At 48.5% G+C, this 18159-nt stretch overlaps 1 protein-coding gene across 7 annotated transcripts in view; it reads left to right on the forward strand.

The window, feature by feature from the left end:
* The first annotated feature begins 5382 nt into the window (after positions 1 to 5382).
* Positions 5383 to 18159, forward strand: part of FNDC1 (fibronectin type III domain containing 1) — an 84433-nt gene continuing 71656 nt past the window's right edge. For 2 of the 7 annotated variants that reach the window (XM_081294243.1, XM_081294244.1), the window contains exon 1: positions 5383 to 5711. In XM_081294243.1, the coding sequence (XP_081150369.1) occupies positions 5594 to 5711 (118 nt within the window). In that variant the 5' untranslated portion in view covers positions 5383 to 5593. The remainder of the gene's footprint in view (positions 5712 to 18159) is intronic. The other 5 variants (XM_081294245.1, XM_081294246.1, XM_081294248.1 and 2 more) reach the window with 3 other exon arrangements.

Raw genomic sequence — 18159 nt, forward strand, 5'->3', positions numbered from 1 at the left:
GCTTTGTGAATCACTGAGGGCCACGTAAATATGCAGAAAAGCACAGGAGGCCTTGCCACCACTCGTTCACACCTCAGAAGGAGATGGTTAGACTCCTGAAGGAAAGGATAGAAGGCACATGGGTAATGTGTGCCTGGTCAGTGGCATGAAGGGGGATGCCGCTGGAAGAAATGGGCCTGCGGTCACCACAGGCAAATGAGGGTCTGCTTAAACGTGGGTCTGCTTCAGCGGTTCTCTAACGCTAGTCCTGCTGGGGCACTAGGGTCTCACTGTGGCTAGACAAGGGACAGCTCACTGGGCTGCTAAAGGCTAAGTCCAGGTCACTGCTATTTGGTCCAGATGCCATTTCATAGGTGACCCTAGGTCTGCGCCCCATTCGTGGACCAGATCCACAGCTGGGGCTTATCACAGGCCTACTCAGAGTGAGTGCCTGTCCAGCCTCATGTCTGAGGTGTGGCCAGCGTGCAGGATGTGCTGTGGACACAGCTGTGGGCTCCTGGTGGGCAGCTCTGCAGTGTGGCCTGCCTGGCGGTGGTATCCTGCCCTCTGCAAAGGGCTGCGAGTCAGGGAAACGCGGCCTGGGAAGGCAGCCAGACATGTGTTTTCCTAGCACAGTGCCTCGGCCAACTTCTAAAACTGCCAACTGCAACTTAAGGACTGTACATTTTGAGCTCTTGTTCCACCCACATTTACTAATGCCTCCTCCCCAAACGGAGCTCTTTTTAATTCCTTAGGATTAGAGTGAATGCATCCCTTGTCCACCTACAGAAAGTACATGTAGGGTTAAGAACCTCCCTGGGGGAAATGTAAAGCGAAGAGATGAAAAGAAGGGCAAGGTTTATAAGATTCATTTAAGCTTCCCAGACCATTACAGCACTTGTCACACTGGACTCCATTTTTTATGGGTGGGTGGGTGGTGTTGGTTGGTTGATCCATTACATTTGATCTTGAGCTCTTTGGGGCAAAGTCTGTCTCTGTCTTAATCACATTTGTATGCTTGGATTCTAGCACAGTACCTAGAACAAAAATAGGTGTTCAGCAGAGGTTGAAAAGAGGAGTCGACCAATGAAAGCCTTCTCTTGCTCTCGCCCACGCCCCGTGTCCACTGCCAAGTGGAGTTGCCAGGATCCAACATCAGCTTCCTTTGGGGTGCGCTTGCTTTGTGGACCTGGGCCATGGGCCAGAAATGCAGAACACAACTCTGTGGGCTTCCCTGTCACAGCAATGCAGATGTTCCCAGTGAGAACCCCCAGGAATGCCCATGCTAGTCTGGGAAGCCGCCATCTTAATTCTTTATGTTTCGCTAATTCCCAGTGTATTTGTACAAAAGAAGATAATTGCCTTGGCCCCACCTGGCAGTGGCAGTAAGTCAGAATGTCCGTGGAAGGAAGTGTGTTGTAGAGATCGTGAAGCCCCAGGAGGGTTTTTAAAAAAATTGTTTTGAAGAAACACCATTTCTCTTTTGTAACTCGAAACCCTTAGAAGATGAATGACATAATTGAGGCCTGTGTCACGTGTGCTAGAAGGACTGGTGGATGGGTGACCATGCGAATGATAAGGAAATGTTTCTGATAGATCCATATGGGACACAGGGCATGTAAAGCAGATTTTCTTTGCACTCTCTGCTTTGATCCTGATGCTTTTATTGAAAATATGTTAGAAAGGGGACATTCTGAGGTGTCATATCAGAGTGGAGAGAGGCCTCGAGTTGGAGTTATAAGGCTTGGGCTGGACTGTCATGATCCCTGGGTAGAGGATGTGTCCCAAGCCTTGGAGCCTTGGTTTGCTCTCTGTAAAAGCAGAGGAATGTCTCAAAGGTTGTGGTGAGAGCAGAATAAATAAGGCTCAGGAAAGGTTCCCTAAAGCATTCATTATTTTATTTTATTGCCAATCAGAAACCATTTCTATCTTCTTTCTCCACGTCAAGGTGAAATTGAGATGGTGCCGACTACTTGCCTACTTTTCTTTCCCTTTGTGAGTCCTAGAGGCTGATGTGTTCCCCACTGGTCTGTCATGCCTGAAGTCTTGTCTTCCCCCAGCACCCCAAGAGCTGTAGGTGCACCCTCATTCACTCTGATTCCATGCAGGGTCTTTGAACACTTGTGTGTGCCTCGCTATTGTGTAACGGGTGTGGTGCAATGTCCTGCTGCTGTCACTATAGATAGATGGATTCAAATGTTGTGCTTACAAAGGAATTAGAGTCGTGCGAGCCAAATCCAAGCCTGAACAAGATTTGACGTTGGATGAATGGTACAGGACGTGCGCTTTCAAAATTTGGCTTGAGTTTGTACAGAATGGTCATTTGAACTTTGTTTCCATGTATCCATGTGGAACATGAGAACAGCATTTTAATCTACCCTACCACATAGGAATGCCATGACAATGTGTATGGAGAGCGCTGAACTCTTTTGAAGCATGGTTATTTAAAAAATAACTAGAACCAGAGATACTGTGTGTGGATGCAGCCTGATTCACTGAGCTAGCAATGAACCATAGAATCGAGTTAGAGGCAGGTTAGCAAAAGGTCACATTTTGGGTTGGGGTTGTGACTCAGCAGTAGAGCCCTCGCCTAGCACGTGCAAGGCGCTGGGTTCGATCCTCAGCACCAAATAAAAATAAAGAAATAAGATAAAGCTATTGTGTCCAAATACAACTAAAAAAATTTTAAAAGGCCACATTTTAATAGTGAATGAGCTGTCTAGTCCCATAGTTATCACCATTCTGTTTTGTTATGATAAACAAAGTAGAAGCATCAACCAGGAGATTAAAAAATCATCTGGAAAAAATAGTAAAATGTTTCAGGACAATAGTAGCAACAAAACACATTCAAAATTAGCTAGATGGAAAAAATCTTCAAGGTGCATATATTTTTGAAATGAGCAGCTTGGGAACAGATGACTATGACTCCTAGGTCAGTTTATTTTTTTACTTGTTTTTGAAGTCTTTAAAATCTAAAAGTAGTGCTACCTTAAGTCTCTAAAATATTTTAAAATCAAACATGGACTTTCAAATTTGTAATCAAATCAGAATCGGGGCTTGTAAATGTTAGTAGTTTCGTTCAACACCTCAGTCTACAGAGTTGATTTTTCTGATCTATTTATCAACATACTAAGATTGGAAGTAATTTTGCATTGTGCTTCACTCTGAAATGTGCACCTAAGAAAGTTGCTGTATTAAGCAACATTCTGGGGAGGGAGATAAATGCACATGTATCTCACACAGAAAGAAGGAAGCACACTCGTTGATGAGCTTCTACAGATTATGCAATGGAAAAGTTTTATAAAATCTAAATCAAAGTGAGAAATCTTGAGATTACAGAAGTCTCTAATGGAGAGTTAACAACCAGGGTAAGAACAGTGTGCCTCTGTATATTTGCCAATTCCCTTTCTGCCCTCATCCAATTAATCAGAAAATCATCCCAGTGTTGAAGATGTCCCCGGAATCTCGGGAATTCTTTTGCTCCCACTGCTTCCTTCTGGTCTGGGCACCACCTGGTCTTAACAGAACGACAGGAGCCTGCTTCCTGGTCTCCACTCTGATCAAAGTTCTGGAGCCCAGACTATTTCTCCCTGTTTGGTGACTCTCCACGGGAGGCCTCATTCTCTTGAGCTGGTGTCGCCTGGAAGCTGGAGCCAGGGCCACAGGTTTGGCTTGGCTACTGTATTAGCCTCCTGTGGCTGCTGGTACAAGGCACCACAAAACTGGGTGGCTTAAGCAAGAAAACATCTCCTCCCACATTTCTGGAGGCTGGAAGTCAGAGATGAGTTCTGCTGGACTGAAGTGAAGATGCTGCAGAGTGTGTCCCTCACAGGCTCTAGAGAATGGTTCTTTGCCTCTTCCAGCTTTGGGGGTCTGTCCGCATTCCTTGTCTGCCTCAGTGGCCACACCTCCCTCTCCTCCTCCTTGTAAGTACACACATGATTGCCCTCCGTGTCCACCAGATAATCCAGGACAATCTCTTCCACAAAGGCTTAATTTAATCACCATCTTTCCCTCTTGTTAGGCAACACATGCAGGTTCCAGGGAAGAGGACATGGGTACCTTTGGGGGGCCATCTATCAGCCACTGGTGGCTGCTGCTTTTCAACATCTGTAAACGACTGGGGAGATACTTCTGCCAGCTCCAGTTAGAAAAATCCTGCTTGGATTGTGCTTGGATCACTTACACCCCTGTGCCAGTGTGGAAAGAAGACAGTTGAGGAGGAGTGTCACTTGGTCCCAGTAGGGTAGGGGTTGCTATTCCCCAGAGAAGGGTAGGGTGGGGAGGCTGCTGGGTAGACAAAAGCCACAGCCCCATTAAATGGCAGCGGGGAAATGTCACAACACTAGGGGGTAATGGAAGAAAATGTGTATTTAAACATTAAGACGTCTGCAAACTGCAGGAGTTCTGGGAACCCACAGAGCTTGCAAGATGAGTGAAGAAAGAACAAGGAAGAGGAAAGACGGGAGTTTGATGCCTGTCCCAGGTGTTCCAATTAGGCAATTAGGCAGGAGGTACCAGCCAGGTCTCATGAATGTTTTTGTTGTTTCCTTTCAGAAAAGGGATTCTGGGTTTCTCTTTTTTCATCAGTCTACGATTCACTTAGCAAACTTTTTCCTCTCTGCAGAATGATAAAAATCTGGTCAAGTTTTGGGTTGTCACCATGGAGAGTTGATCCACATTGCGCTGAGAGTTTCAGCCAGGTCAGGTCGGCTAGCAAACTGGTCTGTGGACAGCAGCTCATGGCGCACGGGAACACTTTCCTACCGCAGGAGTCGTTGTCGCCTCCAGGGGCGCTGCCAGCCCTTCCAGGCACAGAGCTGACCCAAACCAGGTTGGAGCCCAGGATAAAAGAGACCCGAGAACAGTGTTAAAATTGCAGAAACGAGAGGAAGCAGGGCCGGTTAAGTCCTTGGCCTGGATCATAGGGCGTACTAGCCAACTGCTTCCTTTTCAAGGAGCGTCACGCGCTCCCCAGAAAATGACAGCCAGGAGCAACAGTGTAAGGACTTTAGAAAGCTCCTGTCTTGCGCGCCGCTGAGTGGGAAGAGCGCGGAGAACCACAGCTGCAACGACGGTCACGTGCAGATAGAGGTGAAGGGTTCTGGCCCCGCTTCCCAACTTTGAAACTAGAGGTGTTAATATTTAAGGGGGCAAAGTGCATTCCTAGACTTGGCAGCGACTGGATACGCTGGGCTCCTTCCCAAACCAGCAAGTGAGAGTTAGACAAAGGGCAGAAACTTCTCTGGCCACTTTGCCCGACACAGCGACCACCGACTTTTCAGAACTGCCAAATAGCTTTCCGGACGCGCGGGGCCCCTCAGGCGCCCGCCCCGCCAGCCTGGGTCTGGCCCCCGCCGCCCCGCACGCCTGCAGGGGGCGCCCGAGCGTGGCTAAAAGGCGCGGCCAACGGCGGGCGGCCTCAGTGGCGAAGCCAGGCAGCCTGTGCGCGGCCAGGAGCGATCGCCGCGGGGCTGGAGCGCGGCGGGCACAGCGGCAGAGCGCGCAGACCAGACGTACTGCGGAGGGGGACCCGACAGCGGTGCTTCCATATTCCGCTGACTTGGGCCACTGCCCCTCGGCCAGCCGCCCGCGACCCCCGCCGGCGCACCCCATGCTCTCGATGGCCCTCGCGTGCGGGGCTCCCCTGCGCGCGTCGCGCCCGCTGTCCTGGGCGGCGCTGCTGCTCCTGGCCGCGCTGCTCCCCGTAGGCTCCTCGGAGGCGGCCCCAGGTACGCGCAGCGCCCGGGCCCGGCCCCCAGGCTCTTGGCACCCTGCTTGCAGCGTCTCTGCCCACCCCACTTGTGGCTCTGGGGACCCCTGCCCCGCTTTGTGCTAGCTGTGTGTTTTGTCACTAACCTGTGCGTCCTTATCGCTCGGGTCGGGGAGCGCTGAATTCAGGCACTAAGCGCTCTGTGCGCGAGGGAGCAACGGAACACCATCTGCACCAGGGGACTGCTTTTAACCCTGTCGTCCAAAGCCTGGGGGTCGGGAGACTAGAGCCGTCTAATGTTCGGGGAAATTCAGGCAAAGGACAAACCAAGGAAAGGAAAAATGACTCGGGCGTTGCGGAGTGGGGTGGGGTTCTGGGTGTCATGTCTTTCTTTGCCCAGAATTTTCCTGGGGCGGTAGGTGGGCATTCTTTCCTGGAGTTCACCTGTCTTCAGGAGGGATGGCAGTTGGAGGGGGCCGCTCCAGAGAACAGAGGTAGGCAGAGAGGCAGGACTGTCCTCTGTGGGCAAGGGGAAGGAAGGCTAGCTGCCTCTGCGTTCCTTGGACCAGCCTCGCTCTTACCCAAGCCAAGCTGTGGGCAGCTGCAGTCCAGCGGCACCCCGTCCAGGGTGGGAACTTACGACTGGGAGAAGACTTTGTCTTGAGAGGAGGGAGAGGGAAGTGGGAAAGTCGCTTCCAGGAAACCTCACCCTTCCCCAAGCCAGAACCAGGATGCACGCTTCCTTTGGGAGCAATGCACCTCAGAAGATGCCAGCGCGTTCTTGCACCCAGAGAGACAAGTCTGTGGTGGGTTTTCATTCCTAGCCTTTGGTGGTCCTGGTTTCTGCCTCCTGTGCATGCATTTTCACACTTGAAATGTGTGGCTTTTATATGTCATCAGTTTGTAGAAATCCAAGAAGACAATTTTGTTGATATTGCTCACTGCCAGCTGGATCACAAAAATTCAAATGCTATTCCAATGAGGGCTACTTGCTTTCGGATGCTATTTGGTGTCTGCATTGCTTTCTCACTACCAAGATAAAGGAAGAAAAGTTGGGGTTCATAGCTTTGTGACTTTTTGGTAGAAAAAAGTGCACGTTGCTTGGCTCAAGTTTATGATGCCACATGCCACTTTTTCATAAAAGGTTGCATCAGCTGTAGGGTCCTTTTTCTCGCTAGTGATCTCTAGGAACACATTCACTGCATATTTTGTGCAGTACTTGACAGAATAAGACTGTTTTAGTCTTCCAACTTCCCCACCTACAGCCCGCGGCTTTTGTTTTTCCAAGTTAAAACTTTCTGAGTGTTGAAAGAGTTTTTGTTTCAGAAAATGGAATCAGTGCTGAAGGAGCTATGTGGAGAGTGCAGCTTTATTCTGTTTATATTCTGCTGCCACCTCCCCCGTGGATTACATTTGAGTGTGTCTGAAGTCCGGGTTGTTTGTGAGAGCTCCCCCATCCCGCCTAGTGGTGCGCGGTTCCTTCTTTTGCCTTCTGCTCTGTAAATCACTGGGCTGTGGAATGTTGGAGTTGGAAGGCTTGCTGGCACTTCGCTCCACTGTGTTGACGTGGGATGTTCAGCGAAGTGATGACCAGACTAGAAATGGACAAAAGAGGACAAGCACACTTCAAAATAAATATTGACCACATTTAAATCAAATCACAGAAGGACAGAAACAGAGCAACCTGCAGATAGCTCCCCATGCTGGGGGAGGAACTGGGGGGCATGCGATTTATTCATGGGCCCCTTGGGAAGGCTTGCTGACTGTCTTGCCATATGCAGCTGTAGTCACTGCTCTGGATTTGCGTTCCAGACTAGCAAGGCTGTGGACACAGAATTCCCTTGCTCTCATGAAATTAATGCATGCCCCCAACAAGTGGCTATGTCAGTCCCACCCCTCTGCCTTTGGGGCCAGATTCTCTGTAAGGAAATTACTCAGGGCCACAGTGATGGTGGCAGACCATTATAGCTCCAGGGGGACTTTCCTTATAGCAGAAGTGATTTTAGGGCACACTAAAAATCTTAAAATACCTTGCAATTTGGAGTCAATTAAAAAGCAAAATAAAATAGGCAAGCAACACCCACACCAACCCCAACCCCCATCCATTCCTACAATAGGCTACTATGGAAACAATAAAATTATGATGGTGCTTGCCATCTGATATATTTTCTGAACACATGGATACATGTACACATTTATAGTGAATATCTTGTGGTGATTAGGGGTGATTTTTTTTCTTCTTTATAACTTAAAGACCCTGTCAGGGAATCCTCAAGTGCACATTACTTAAAAAAATTAATAATAGGATGCCATCTGCCTCTTTCCCCTTGTTGACATTTGCACTGCAGGGACAAGAGGTTGGTGGTGAAACTGCTGGTGCTGACCATGAGTCAGGGCGGGGACACTGTAATACACTAATAGTTACTGAAGTTTTCAGGCTTTTGCAGTTCAAAAAAGTTATGACAGTTTCAATGAAGAGTGTCTTTGGTGCACAGTAAAATTAATAATCTCACTAAGTCTCTACCCTTGAACACATGTCAATAGTGACACAAATGAATTGTGAATTTTAAATATTGCGTTATGAAACATGTTAACATTCGGAAGATCTACATAACCAACTGTACCCATAAATCCAAATGGCCAATATATCAAGGTATAGTGGTACAAAATGTTACATAGATAGAAGAAAGTGCAAGATAACCCAACGAATTTTTTCTTTCTTTTCATTTTTTATTTTATTTTATTTTTTTGGTGCTGGAGGTTGAACCCATGGGCTTGTGTTTGGTGGGAAATCAATAATTTGCCACTGAGCCTACATACCTACATCCTCAGCCCTTGCTCAGTGGACTTTTCCCTTCCTAGACAGGTTCTCACCATATTGTCCAGGGTGGTTTCAGATTTTGGATCCTCCTGCCTCAGCCTCCCAAGTAGCTGGGATGACAGGTGTCCACCAGGGTGGCTGGGCCCTAAAGGAATTTAAAAGTAAAAATTCTTTACTTTGTTTCAGATTCTATGGCACAATGAACCTTTAAGAAACTTCTCCTTGGGCTGGGGTTATAGCTCAGTGTTAGAGCACTTGCTAAGCATGTGTGAGGCCCTGGGTTCAATCCCCAGCACTGGAAAAACAAAACAGAGCAAAACGAAACAAAACCTCCTCCAAACAAAAATAAAACAAAAAGCCCAAGAAATTCTCCTTGATGAGTTTTAGTCTAGTATAAAAGATTTTCCAAAATTATCCAACTAAATGTCTGTGAGAGGCCACATTTTCTTCAACCAGGAAAGCATCCTGCAATAGAGTAAATACATGAGCAGATCAGAGACCCAGCCAACTTCTGTTAAAGGGATTTACCAAAACATAAAAACAACAATGCTTTTCTTCTCAGGATTTCTTTCTGTTTTTTGGAAAGTGTAGTTATTTTTCATGAAAATATATTTTCATGCCAATATTCGAGGATTTATTATTGTTATTTAAAAACAAATGAACAGATACATAATTTATTTTTTATTTTTGTGTTGTCCTGGGATTTGAACCCAGGGCCCCCTGTGTGTTAGGCAAGGACGCTATCACTGAGCCACATCCCCAGCCCAACACGTATTTTAAACTTTTTTAAAGTTTGATTTTTAGGATAGATAAGATAGATTGGTAGATAAAGATAGATAAAAACTCATATCCAAATTATAGGATTTTCATAAACTTAAGAGTGGAAAGGACTCTAGAGGCCAAAAAATTTGAGCCACTGTTATACAGTTAACCTTTAAGAAACTTTTAAGCCACTGGTAGAGGGAAGTAGCCTAAAAATAAAGATGCATGGATTTGAGTCTAAGCACTGTCACTGATCCACTGGTGGCCTTGGTCTGCCATAGATCCAGGATAGACCCAGGGAATGGAGATTCCTTTTGCCTTTAGAAGTCCTTAGAAGCTGTCCTGTGGCCAACCTGCCTGCAGCTCTCCAGGCTTCCCCTCCACACCTGTCCTCTTTGCAAGGAAGTAGTGAATGCATTCACTTTCCTTTTGTCCTGTGCATTGGAGCCAAGCAGACAGAAGGCCTGTTCTCATCCACCGAGCACAGAATTCATTACTGTGAAATTAGAGGTTGTAATAAGATTGCAGAGTGTCAATTCATGTCCCTGGAGATTCATCACCAGACGATTCCAGAGCATCTTCATTATGTCCTACCAAGATCATTCATCTCCATACTTCAGTCACAAAGCCCTTTTCCCTGAAAAGAGGAGGGGAAGGGGTGAGAGTGGTGGAGTGAATGATCTCCTATTGCTGTGTAACAGATGATCCCAGGCTTAGTGGCTTAAAATGACACCGATTTTTAAAAAAATCTTATAGTTTCAGAGGTCAGAATTCCAAAAGGCATCTCCCTGGGCTAAAATAAAGGACTCTAAAATCAGATTGCTCTGGGAGACCATTGGGGAGCAGTCTGTTTCCCCGCCCTTTCCAGTATCTAGGTGTGTCCACATTCTTTGGCGCTGGGGACTAGGAGAAAGCCAACCTTGGGGACATTACTCTTCCACCTCAAAGGGAGAGGGGCATGGGAGCATAGAGGCAAGTGGTCCAGGAGTGACCCCATTGTCCTTGGCTGATTAAGAAATAGAGCTCTTTTAATAGTTCCTATGGAACTTAGGGATGCCTTAGGTTATAATTAAACCTCTTATCAGAAATTTTTATTTCAGTTAAAAAATGCAGAGCTGAGTATTTAAGGCATAAAATTAAAAGAGAGAAAAGAATAGCTCATGTCTGTGTTTACTGTGAATGCATGAATGTCGTGGTAGGATGCACACTAAGGAATACCGTTGTGCCTTTAGGGAGGATCGGGGAGAATGGGGTAGCTGGGGTGCGGTGGTGGCTGTTGTTTCATCCGCACCTTTTACCAGCGTTAGCAGACATACTCGGGAGCATTTGGAACCAGGGAGGCTTTAGTTATGCATGTGACCAAGCTTCCTTTTTTCCTTCCTCCTAAAAGCTGTCCTTGCCTTTGGGACTTGGCACGGTCCTGCCTGGGCCTGGCGGGCGGCGGCGCCTGCGCGCTGCGGCCCTTAGAGGGCGCTCCCGGTCTTCCGGAGGCGTTTCCACCTCCCGCGGGCGCCTCCAGTCTTCCTGCTGGAAAGCCTTACTTAGAGGTGTGTGTGGCTGTGGAGAGAGAAGATGACAAAGTCTGGGGATCACCTTTGCTCTTCCCTTAGCACCCGCCCCTTTTGCAATTTTGATACTCATCGGAGCTTCCTTCAGATATTAACTTGGAAAGGACAAATCACTCTCAGTCAGCGTAACTGTCTATCAGCAGTTTTCAACTAACCACGAATAAGAAAGGAATTTGAAGTCTAATTCTAACTCCAGGGTCAGCAGCCGGCAAGCTGTTGGGGTACCGCCGGTGCCTCTGCGGGCACAGGCCAAAGCTGCAGCAGCTGGGAGATGGGGCAAGAATAAGGGATGTGGGAAGGGCGGGGCTGGGGACTCCCTCTCCGCCCTGATAAGGCTTTCCCTGCTCTCTCCCTTCCACCCTCAAAGCTTATTTTTGCACCAAAAGAGAATAATGCAAACTATTCTGCTTTTTCTAATTAGAGTATACAATGCAATGTACTATAGACAGCTACACTTATAAATGTAGCAGAATACCCTGAGCACTGTTAATGTTGATTAGGAAGGAGAAAATACTCACATTTTCCTACTGAGGTCTCTCTCCTGTTCGTGGTGGAAATGTTTCCATTACTGCATCGTCATAGCTGATCAAGTAGGATCTACAAAACTCTATTTTCATCTTTATGAGGAGTTCCTAGGTGTGCATTTGTATTTCCTTTTAATAATAACTGGTGATTGAAGTGCTTTGAGTATACCTTTCCAGGCATGTTATTTTATTTAATTTTCACAGCCACCTTGTGAACTTGGTGACATTCTCTTTTTCTCCCATGGGAACTGAGTTCAGAGTAGTGAACTGGGTTTCCTGAAACTCATCATTTAGTTTGTGCTCGACCTGGGCTTTGGAACTTGATCTTCTGAACCCAAGTCCTGCAGTCTTCCTGCCGACCGTGTTTCTGCCTGTTTCCCTTGCTTCCTACTGTAGCCCGGGCACCAGCCCCTAAGTTGCTGATCTGCTCTCCTCACATCGCTGCCAGCTGTTGAGAAGTGATTCTGCCACACACAGAAGTGTGTTGAACCGTGTAGGACTTACCTGAAGATGAAGTGGCAGTGAACCTGTCCCTGCTACAAAACAGATTTGGGGGTGTGGCTACGAACAAGGTCCTCCTTGTGGGGAGCCTGATTTGCATGGAGGTCCTGTTGAAACTGTCCCTGTCGGCTCCTTAAGGCAGCATCCTGTGCCCAAGCCATTGTGCAATTTCTTTGCGTTTAACACAGCGGCTGTCTGTGAATGCTCCACCCTTAGGAGGGAGACCACAGCTGGGAACCGGTCAGGACTGTATTTAAATGAAATGGTTCCTTGAAGTCACATTTTGTGCTAAGACGTTCAAATTTGTTTCCTGGGCAGCACTGGAGTCAAAGATCAATGAAATGTTAGTTGCTGACCTATAGGGTCGACAGGTTCCTCCCTCTCAGTGGTGGTGAGGCTAAGACGCATGATGTTAAAGTGTTTTGAAGTTGTAAGAAGAATGTGTCCTTTAAATGCTAGGGTTTGATTTTTAGGGGTGGTTTTCTGGTGTTGTACCCCTTTATCCAGTTTTTTAGGTCCTGATTTGTGCCTTGTGACTTTGGCAGGTCATAAGTCTTCAGGCCTCAGTTTTCCCATCTGTGAAATGAGAGGAGTGACCTAGATATTACTAAGGGCCCTCTAACTCTGAGGGAGTCTCCATTGGGAGGACATGCGTCTGTCAATCGGCCAGTGTCCACACATCTCAGACAAAGGGCTACAAAGTCAAAAGACACAGCACGCAGATGGGGCAGAGGGTGGGTGGAGCCCAGGACAGGGGATGCCATTGGAACAGATGGACTTGAATCAACTGGAAGGTCAGGACACTGGGCTGAGCTGGGTCTTGGAGAGGGCACAGACATTAGTTAGAGAAGGAAGGCAGGAAGGACGTCTCTGGACACAGGAAGACATGCGTGGCTCTTGCAGGGTGGTGTGGGGTCAGGTGACATTCAGGGTAAGGGGGTGGACAGCAACCAGCTCAAGAAGGTCCTGGAGTTTGACCTTAATCCAATAATGGTCACTGAAGGAGGGTCTGCAGTACTGCATGTCCCTGGTTCAGTGGGGGTGGTGCGGGCAGCCACGGGGAGGAGGTTCTGGGCACTGCTGAAGGGGCCCCTGTGCCCGTGTCCGCTGTGTCTCGGGCTTCTTTTATATTTTCTTACTTATTTGGGGTTTGGAGTCTTCTTCATTTCAATCTAGATCAGTGGTCAGCTCCTACTGCCTATGCCTTCATTCCAACCTCATTTGAAGAATCTTCTTTTTGCCGTGTTTTCTGAAACGGCTCACATATTCTAGAAGGACCCCCACATTGGAAAGGGTCCTGGCATCGCATTTGGGCAGTCTGGTGGGTGAATAGTTAAGGCAGGCTTCTGGGACATGGAGTACACTGGCCTCAGGGCTGGGGCTGTGGGCAGAATTCAGTGTGGTTTCCAAGGGAAGACCCTGTGCGAGTCACTCAGGAGTTGGACCAAAGAGGAAACCAAGGGTTATAATCTCTTTAGTCTGAGCATGTGGGCCCCTGACCAAGTGTGGCTCCGGGTCCCTCATGTGCCGAGCCTGAGGCTGGAGCTCCTCAGTGTTGCGATAAACACCTGAGAAGGTTGTGCAGTGACAGCTCCTAATCTGTGATGACGCCATGTTTGTCTGGAGATGACGTCTCACAGACAGTCCCTAGCTGAAATTCACAGAACTGGCCAGGGGCAGCAGATGTGGATGGGGGCCAGCTGTCAGGTGTGGTGTCCCTGATGCTGGGGAAAAGCCCCCCAGCCGGGCAGGGGCAGGCAGCCGCTCACTGTGAGCTGCACTTGGAAGAACCTGGTGGGGCTGCTTTTGACAAAAGCTGTGTGACATTTGCCCTCCCTGGGGCAGATGGGTTCTTGGGGCAATGATGGGCACAGCTGCCATGGCCGCAGACTCTCAGGGAAGCCACCTCCTTGGAATATTTTATAAAATCAAATCGCCTGCAGAGAAGGAGATTTGGGCATGCTTGGGCATTTGCCGGTGAGGACACCTCGCACTCAGGGGACAGCAGCGTGGAGTGACTTTCTCTGGGAAGGCAGGTGGCTGCGTTATTGTCAAGCAGCTTTGTTCTGCCGATGTGGGGCGCCCGTTCCCTGCAGGCTGAGGTCAGGGCTCTGGGCTTTGCTGTAGGTTTTGAAGTCTGTTTTTTAAAAACCTGTGTTTGAGAGTAGCTGTGGCATCCATCCTGTGCAGCTGAGGAAGCATGCCAAGGTCCCTAGGACCCTGCACCCAGTTCCCCCAAAGGCACCGTCTGGCCTCGGCGCAGTATAATATCCCCAGCTGTCTCAGCTATTTTGCTGCTGTGATTAAAGGATCCAACCAGCACAATTGTGGAGGAGGAAGAGTTTATTTGAGGGCTCACGATTTCAGAGGTCTCAGGCCATGGAAGGCCGGCTCCATTCCGCAGGGCTTAAGGTGAGACTTAGCATCGTGGCAGGAGAGTGTGGCAGAGGGAAGCAGCTCACATGGTGATCTGGAAGCGGAGAGAAAGACTCCACTCTCCAGATACAAATATATACCCAAAGCCATGCCCCAATTCCCACCTCCTCCAGCCACACCCCACCACATCAGTTACCCTGAGTTAATCCCTATCCAGGGAGTAATTCACTGATTTTTTGTGTTAAGACTCTAGCAACCCAATGGTCTCTTCTCTGAACCTTCCTGTGCTGGCTCACGTGTGAACTTTTGGGGGACACCTCACAGCCAAACCATGATACAAGCCAAGCTGGTGTTGGTGCCATCCTCTGGCCTTTCTCAGTTCTCCACGCTCTCTTTTCTGCACAGGTGTGTGTGTGTGTGTGTGTGTGTGTGTGTGTGAGAGAGAGAGAGAGAGAGAGAGAGAGAGTGACTCGATCCCACGTGGAGGTTGTGTGACCACCACCACAGCCAGGACCAGGAGAGTTCCAGCAGAGGGACTCTTCCTGATGCCCCTCCATAGCCACGTTCTCCTCCCTTCCTCCACCCCAGCCCTGGGCCACCACTGATCTGTTCTCTCACTTTGTGATTTTATTATTTCAAGAGAGTCAGATAAGTGAAATTATAGGGTTTATAACTCCTTGAAATTGGAAAAAGCCTATTTCCAAATGACATATTTATTTTGCCTATTCTTGCAATTCCTATGGATAGCTTGCAAATGTCTTTATGTGAACCCAGATAACCACCATATGTAATTTGCCATCACGAGGAAATGCACTTCCATCCCACCAAGTCACCTGACCTGATTATTGTAGTAGTCTCCCCCCGAATCCCCTCCTTCTTCCCTCTGTCTCTACACTCTGGTGTCAGAACAGCAACCACAGTGATTCTCATGAGGCAGAATCCGGGCCTTTGCACCTGCTGTGTTCTTTTCATGAACAACTTGCCATCAGCACCCATGGGTGGGTCCCCCATCTGGTTCAGATTCTTTATGCAGCCTTGTCTTCTCACGAGCCTGACTCTGAGCTACAGTGCAATCCCATCTGTACCCCAACACTTCTTGTCCCTGCTGTTTATCCACACCCTTCTCACCACCCGATATTCAGGTAGTTTGTACTCTGTTTGGTCATCGGTTGTCCTCCACTGCTGGAATGTGACCTCCGTGAGGGCTGTGCATTCGGCTGCCTTTGTTCACTGCTACCTCCTCAATGCCTTCAGTGCTGCCCACACACAGCAGAGACCTGGTGGGGGGTGGGGGTCTTCTGAGTGGATTGGATGCATCTTCTTTGGTGCTAATTACCCATGATTCACATGAAATGTACTTATGAGTGCTGGCCTTCTGCCAACAGGATCCATGGGGGGTGCTGGTGGATGTGGGACAGCCCCTGCATCCATGTGGGGTCAGCACTTGCATTGTTAAGAGAGTTGGCTTGTGTTCAGTGCAACGTGCAGCTGGAGGGAGGAATTCTGTTTACCTGGTGTGTCTGCATCCCAGCCCTGCTGCAGCAGAGTGCACAGAGCAGCTGGCTTGAAATGACAGAATCATTCTTCTCCAGTGCCGCAGGCTGGAAGTCTGAGATCTGTGGTAGGTGGAGGCCTTCCTTCTGAGGCCGTTGGCAGGGGGTCTTTCCCTGCCAGTTCCTGGTTCCTGGTGGCTCCGTGGCTTGTAAATGCATCTCTGCAGCCTCTGCCAGTGTGTCATGTGGTGGTTTCCCTGTGTCGTACTCTTCTTATAGGGACATTGGTCGTGTTGAGTCAAGGCCAATCCTAACCCACTGTGACTTGGTTACCTGGACAATGACCCTGTTTTTAGATGAGATCACATGCAGAAGAGCCAGGGGTCAGGACTTCCATATATCTTTGGGGGACACAATCACCCACAAGAGTTGATGTGCTGGGCAACATGGTTCCTGTTCAACATGGGTCATAGTTGAGAAGATGAGCTCCATGGGTCACATTGTGTGTGTGAACTCTCAAGGAGTTCCAAAGACCTGTGGACATTCATGGGGGCTTAATTCTTAGATGGCACCTGGCTGGTCCATCACCAATAAACTAAGTGATAAATGACTAACTCAGATCTTCTATGAGCAAGTCACTGCTGAGGGCCTCGATACATTGCTGAGGCTGACCTTGAACTTGGTGGTCCACTTTCCTCAGCCTCCTGAGTCTCTGGGATTACAGATGTGTGCCACCCTGCTGGCCCTCATCCAGCAACTTCATTCTGCACCTTTCTGATGGTCTGGGAGAATGAAAGCATCTCCCTGTGAATAACAGCACGCAGAAGCCACACAAGCACCTACGGATTTCTGAGCAAACCGCACAGGAGGCTCTCGGTCCTGGGACTGACCCCATTTCCACAATTGCCTCACAGCTACATTTTCAGCTCTAGCATTCAGGGAGGACGACATCTGGATGACAAGACTCAGGGCGCCCTATGAATAGGTCACGCATCCGTCTTGTAGAGAACGAGGGTTTTGATTTGAAGTCCATGAGATGAGTTCCTTGGAGTCTGCTGTCCCTCTGAAATCGCTGTGTGTTTTCATTACAGGACACCATTCAGCACATCCCGAGAGGCCTGGATAGAGGGCTTGACCAAATGTCCTCTTGGAATTCAAGCCAAGGAGAACAGTGGCCCAGGGCTCCCATGAGGGGGGAAATCTCTAGTAAGCCCTCCTCACATCCCCTGATGCTGTTCTTTGTTCCCTGACCACCGGCTTCGGGAGGATTTCCTTCCCCAGCCCTCTGGACCCTGGGGACGTCTGCTGTTGGTGGCACTCAGCTGATATTAATGCCTGAGCTGCTTCCATGTGCTTCTCAGTGGTTTGAAGACCATCACTTTGGTGATGGGTTTTGGATATTTGGATTAATGAGCTCATATTCTGGGGTAGGGCCTTGCTTAGTAACTGTCACCAACTGACAGCACATTCACAGTCGTAACCTCCCAAAGCGGACACATGAGTTGGGAGCTCACTGGGTCTCACTGCCTAGTCACAGAGAGCATTGAAGACTCTGGATTCAGACTGATAGGCAGGCTGAAGGGTGGAGGTTGGATCAAGTTAATTAAGTTTCCTTTCCACCCTCGAGATTTAAAAATTCTAGTTCAAAGTATTTTTCCAAGATGAAGGCAACCAAGGAGATTCCCTGCTGTGAGGAGGGAGAATCCTCTGAGAGCGGAGGTGCTGGGAAGACTGAAGGTCATTTTCTAATCATAGCTGTCCGGTGGGTGGCTCTTCTTCCTGGTACTCATATCTCATATTTTTTTTTGTGCCTTTGATGTTCTCTTTTGTTCACCCTGCATCAATCCTATAAGGTAAATTGGGTAGCTGTTAGCTCCATTTGTAAAAAAGGAACTAATCAAATTTGATAGGTGCAGAGAGAAACCTGAATGGCATATTTGCTTTGTTTGGGCATCCTGAAGTGGGCAGATGAGTGAACTAGATGAGGAGGAAAATGGGCTCTTCTCAGGCTTCGCTGGACATGGATGGACAGTCCATCTTCCTAGAGATCTCTCCTCTCCTGGCTTCCATCATGGCAGCTTGTCTTCTGAGTCTCCTCTTTGCCACTAATATTTAAGATTTAAAAAGTCTCCTGGTCCTCCTGTCATCCCCACACATCTGTGTTCTTGTGTCCCCTGGAGATGTGAAGCAGAGAGTTGAACATGCATAGCTTGGAGAATCCAGGGTGGGATTGAGAACTCGGGAGCCATCAGCACGCGGGTAGAGTTTGCAGTCCTAGGATCGGATGAGCTAAGTTAGGGAGCAAAGTCAGAGGGAGTGCAGGAGAGAAGAATAAGGGCCAGAGATCGGGCATTGGAGATCTAGCAAAAGGACCAAGAGAGAAGTGCCAATGACGTGGAGGAAAATGCAAGGGTGTGGTGCT

Source organism: Spermophilus citellus (assembly GCF_964194105.1).
Source record: "Spermophilus citellus genome assembly, chromosome: 5".
Classification (NCBI taxonomy): domain Eukaryota; kingdom Metazoa; phylum Chordata; class Mammalia; order Rodentia; family Sciuridae; genus Spermophilus; species Spermophilus citellus.